The sequence below is a fragment of the Galeopterus variegatus genome, unplaced genomic scaffold (assembly GCF_000696425.1).
Source record: "Galeopterus variegatus unplaced genomic scaffold, G_variegatus-3.0.2 Scaffold2451, whole genome shotgun sequence".
Classification (NCBI taxonomy): domain Eukaryota; kingdom Metazoa; phylum Chordata; class Mammalia; order Dermoptera; family Cynocephalidae; genus Galeopterus; species Galeopterus variegatus.
The window spans coordinates 194,470-200,207 of record NW_007728562.1 but is presented as its reverse complement, the minus strand read 5'-3'; the positions used below and the strand labels follow the sequence as shown (position 1 = coordinate 200,207).

At 38.7% G+C, this 5,738-nt stretch overlaps 1 protein-coding gene across 1 annotated transcript in view; it reads right to left on the bottom strand.

Annotated features, from left to right (window-relative positions):
• Positions 1–5,738, bottom strand: part of OSBPL3 (oxysterol binding protein-like 3) — a 92,361-nt gene that overhangs the window by 45,439 nt on the left and 41,184 nt on the right. Inside the window, exon 10 of the mRNA XM_008581744.1 lies at positions 2,484–2,614. Within this exon, the coding sequence (XP_008579966.1) occupies positions 2,484–2,614 (131 nt within the window). The remainder of the gene's footprint in view (positions 1–2,483; positions 2,615–5,738) is intronic.

Below are 5,738 nucleotides of genomic sequence, written 5' to 3'. Positions count from 1 at the left end.
AAATAAGTAAACCAACCTCACTTACCTGCATAACAGCCTAAGGACCATGACCCTGGGAATAGGATGTGAGATGTGAGCACATATGAGACCACCGCAGACCTCTTTTATTTTCCCCTGGGCAGATCCCTTCCTTATCTCAACCTCTCAACTATGAGGGAACTGGCTCAAAGGTAAATAGGGACGTTTCCTTCCTGTGCACTTCATGCCCAACTGTTCTCCAAGTGGTCTATCCTTGGAAGGGGACAAGTTCTCCTAACTGTCCCCAGACACTCCCACAATCAGCTCCACGGTGCTTGCGCACATATCCATTAGCCTGTCTGTATTCCAACTCTCTTCCAAGGAGCTCAGAGTCCTTCCCATCTATCAGGGCCCCTAGGGACTACCTGCTGAGAGCACAGAAGGACATGGCACTGCCTAATCCACAGCCTGGATCTCCAATAAGGATTATGGCTTTATTTCTTAGTACCCACAGTGGGGTATGAGTTATTGGAAAATCCTCAAGAATCATTTAAGAAACTGAACTAAGACCTCACAACCACTCATAATGATCTCTTTAGGGCACTCACTTTATTCTGGCCCATATGACACTGGTATGGTGGCTAGAATCTTAGTATGGCCTGAAAACTGTTATTTTAGTAGCTTCTCTTTCTTTTGTAAGCCACAGGCAGAAGTAAGAAACATACCAAGGTTGCACATACAGCCCCAACATACCTATTCCAACAGCCTTGAGAGGGCTGTAAAAATTTTATTTTAAAAAAACAAGTCTCGAACCTAATCAGGAATCCAAGCCAAAAAGGAAAGAAAGGATCATTCTATTTTATCTTAAGTTTCCAAAATCGTGAACATGGGTGAGAGTGAATTTTTTAGTAAACGTGAGAACAACTTCGGCCTGGGATACTGCAGCCAAATAAGTCTCAATGGCCACACAAGCGAGTTAACAAGATGAGGCCAGACCTCCACGGGGGAGGCAGGAGAGAGGAAAACCACAGAGAAAGGGACTTACGGGAGCCCATCAGAGGAACCTTCTAAATGCACTAATGGCAACCTAAAGGGAAAAATAAGAAATGCGTTGTATCACTAAGAAATAAACTAAAAAAAAAACAAAAGAGCTACTTTGCTTTTCTCAAACCAAGGTAGCACCCAGTGCGCAGCTGGCTGCCCAATAGGACCCAAAAGTGGGTGTTTCTCAAAGAATAATTATGTTTTGTAATGATGAACATGCTAATTATCCTGATTTGATCATCACACATTGTACACAGGTATAGAATATTTAACTCTGTACCCTACAAATATGTATAATCAATTATGTTTCAATAAAAAACCAAAAGAAAACAAAAAACAAAACTGGATGTTTCTATCTCTGCCATTAAGACAACATTAAGACTCTACTTTATATATGGAGTAAGCCAATGTTATTTTTAATTTTTCTTTCAGAAAGCATACTTGGAATAGTCAACTGAATGGTTATTTCTTAAATACTCTACAACAATGACATGTGCTGATGGTAAAGAATTTATCATTAAAACTGCACTAAGAGCATTACATTTCTCAGCAACACGATGAATACAGTATCTGTATTGGCTTCCAGTAACAAAAATCCTAAAATTCATCTCCCCCACCTGACCTGAAACAGAAAATTCAGTACGGCTTCAGATGGTCATTTCAGATGGACACACACTTTTTCTCCATTTAAAGTCAGAATTTCAAAGTGTAAGCAAAGAGTACATGCAAGTAAGTATGTTGTTTCAAAAGGTCTCGAGCTTCTCAGTAGATAACAGACAACTTCAGCTGTTCAAATAGGGTTAGGATACGGCACTGCAAAGGAGCCCAACTATTCTGAGGAATGAATTAAAACTGAAGGAAAAAAGGAGAGAAAATGAGTGATAGAATGGCTTACTGAAAAACAGTTGAGGCTTTGACAGTGATTTTTCTGACACTGTGAGGTTACCTGACAGACACTTATGTCTCATCTGTTTGTGCCCATGGTGGAGTGGCAGGGAGCTAAATGTTTGTGCTACTTAATCAAATAAAATAACTTTTATGTCTTTGAAAGAGCAGCAGTAGAGAAGATTGAGTGTGAATTGGAAATTTCACTCTGCCACCTGTCATTTGGAAAGTCAGTCTAAGCTTGTGGTGCCTCAGGCACACAACATCTCCTCCAAACTGACAGATTTTGTAAGCAATAACAAACAAGTATCTGTAAGACACACACATTCAGTAAAAGTTTTACAGAAACAAAAATTAAGATAAATCGGAGGAAACCAAACAATCCATCACTTAATAAAATACAAGCTAGTAAGATTTTGGATAGGCTAAGTTTTGGTGTTTTAAATAAGCAGATATGATAAAAGGTTAAAATACAATTTAGATAATTTGTTTGATTTTCTCCTGAATTTTCAACACAACCAGGGAAATGGAAAACAAAAACTTTGTGAGCCTGGACATGTTTTCAGGCGTTTCTGTGACACAGACACGTAACTTACGGATGACAGTGCATGCTTCAGACCAATGACCTGAGCAGAAGGGGGTGAGGAGGCATCCTGCTCCATCAGCTGCCTCAGTTTCTCTCTCTCCATTGACATGGTATTAAAAGCTGACCTTAAAGTGAAGTAAACTATAAAGATATAATCATTATAAAAAGGAATAAAGGAAGAGGCATAAGTAAAAACAAAATACAGAAACATGTATTTCTTATAAAAGGATTTAGCAAAGTAACAGCCCTGAATAATTTTTTATTTTATTTATTTTTTTTGCAGCTGATCAGTAAGGGGATCCGAACCCTTGACCTTGGTGTTACAATACTGTGCTCTAACCAACTGAACTAACAGGCCAGCCCAACCAGTTCCAAACATTTTGAGTGCAGCAAATGTATACTTTACACTGACTTTTAAAAAGCACATTTGCAATGTACAACCCCAGGAGCAAATCTTAGTGTAAACTAGGGACTCTAGGTGATGATGACGTGACAATATAGGTTCATTGATCGAATCAAAAGTACCACTCTGGTGGGGGATGCTGACAGTGGGAGATGCTGTGCTTACATGGGGGAAGGGGTTTATGGGAACTCTGTTCTTTCTACTCAATTTTGCTGTAGACCTAAAATTGCTTGAAAAAATAAAGTCTATTAAAACTAACACATATACACACACATTTGCCAATTCCAAGGCCCCTATTCACCAAAACATTCCACTATTTTATGACTTATCAAAATATATTGATACTTGGACTACACTTCTGGGTTCTCAATGATCAGCATTTAGTTTTATTTGTATCCCCAAAGCCTGGAAATGCTTAAAAACAAAGCTTATTGGTGGTTATCAAGGGAAAAATGGTAACAATGCAGCAGAAAAACTAGACAGCACCTTAACCAGGTGATCAAAATTAATTACAAGTGAGAGTCAGGTGACCTTTGTGTGCTTCTGGGTACAATATCCTGGAAAAAGACATATCTTCTTAGTTGCACACACTTGGGCATATACAATCTGAATATGATCATGAGCAGGCATCAGACAACCCAAAATGAGGAACATCCTATTTTTAAAAATTGGTCTATACTCTTAAAAAGTGTCCATTTTATAAAGGAGAAAGAAAGGCTGAGGAATCTCCCAATTAAGGGAATCTAAAGAGGCACGACAATGAAATGCAATATATGATTATGGACCAGATCCTGTGCTCAAGGGAGAAAATGGCTTTATAGGACACCATTGGGATAATTGACAACATTTGAATATGAAGGCAGAATAGATAAAAGCATTGTTTCAATTTGATATGGTTATTTAACAGAATATCCCTATTTTTAGGAAATATGCACTTAATTATAAAGCCGTAAAGAATGACATGATGTATGGATCTCACTCTCAAATGATTCAGAAAAATAAAGGTGTTTGTACACAGAAAGAGAGAAAGTATAAAACAAATGTGCAGAATATTAAAAGTGGTGGATCTGGGTAAGACTATATTGGAGTTCTTTGTATTATTCTCTCAACTTTTCTGTAAGTTTGAATTTATCTGAAAATAAGGTGCTGCCTACCCTATTAGTTCTTCCCGCTACAGGACCCAGAATCCCCCACCTTGAATCTTGGCATTCAGCTACTCTGTTCACTTTAGTGAGCATTCAGGTACCATGAGAGCTTAGGATTACTAGGCACTCAAATGCCTAAACATACATGGCAAAAAATTTATCAGGTTTTGATCACATAATATACAAGTTATGAGGAAACTATCATCTAAATTATTGATCATGGATATCATACTTGATATCATCTTTCCAATCTCCTTTATTATGTTTTGTTTTAGAAGGGCAGGAAGAAGAGTAAAGACCGAGACATACTTCTTCTCAAGTGACCTGGCATATAATTGAATTCCACAGGGTTGCATTTTTAGAGGTATTGTTATCCAAGAGTGGCCTATTGAGTAACACAGAAACTAAATACACATTATTCACTTCCTTCATTTAACAGCAAGGAGGACAATGAACCTCTTGAAATGTTGTCACATCAGTGTGGCATTTAGTGATGATCTTAGAGCATCTTCACAAAGTCATAGCTCAAATAAGCAATCTGTTTACATGCACACACACACACATATTATAGTGCTGCTTCTGTCAACAGAAGACAGGGGTCAATAGGTGCTAAAATTTCCTAACAGTACCCATTAAACACACTCAGCCCTTTAAACAATTCAGTGAAGCAAAGTCATGGGCAGCACAATGATGACCAATAGTTTGGGCTCCACTATCAGCCCTGGATTCTTCCCAGCTGCATCTCTTATTCACACCATGACCTCGAACAACTGTATGATGTGCCTGAACCCCAACTTCCTCATTTGTAAGGGAGGATAACAATAGCACTTTCTTTGTAAGACCATTACGAGGATTAAATAAGATAATGCAGGCAAAGCACTTAACCCCAGTGTGGTGTGTGATAAATAACTTCACTGCAAATACCAGCAGTGATGAGGATAAAAATATGATGGTGACTGCAGTCTCTTGAAATATGGGCAACAGCGCTAGGAGGACACTTTAGTCTCTTGCCAGGACAATGCTTGTAAATATCTATACACGGGGTAGAGATTCTATGAATGGAAGATTGGCCAGGGTCTACTGAGCCCTAGAAGAGCAGGAGGAGAGCAACGCGGTTAACTCACTGCACTTGACGTCCTATAAAGGCACCAACATCCTGCCACATGCACACACACACACACAGGATGCCCACCATAGGAGTTGGTCCCTGGGGGAACCACCTCCTCTCGACAATGTTTATTGCTCCAAATAAAATAAATGTGACACTCAGCTGATTGCCACTTTCCCAAATCAATACCTCTAGCTTTCAGGTGACCTGTAGTAAAGCAAGGTTTTCAACCAAACTAGAAGAATCTGACTTAAATTTTAAAAATGGGCAGAATAGACACTATTTGGTTCAAAATATATCACAAACAAGACTGTGGTGGGCACAAAATAAGCAGAAAGAAACTCATATAGTCATTATATTTCATTGTAAGGTGTAAAACTCTTCCTAAATCATCTGACAAAAGGGTTCAGATGATCAGATCCCCATGCACTAAATTCCTTAAATAACTATTAAGGCTCACCCAGAGGCATTAAGATGGTCATTCACAGCCACACATGGAGCAATGGTTAGAGACCGCTCATGAGAGACCATATTTATATTAATTTTGAAAGACACAAGATCCCAAAGGTCAGGAATATTCTCCGTGACAGGAGTGTTTTCTTACTTCTA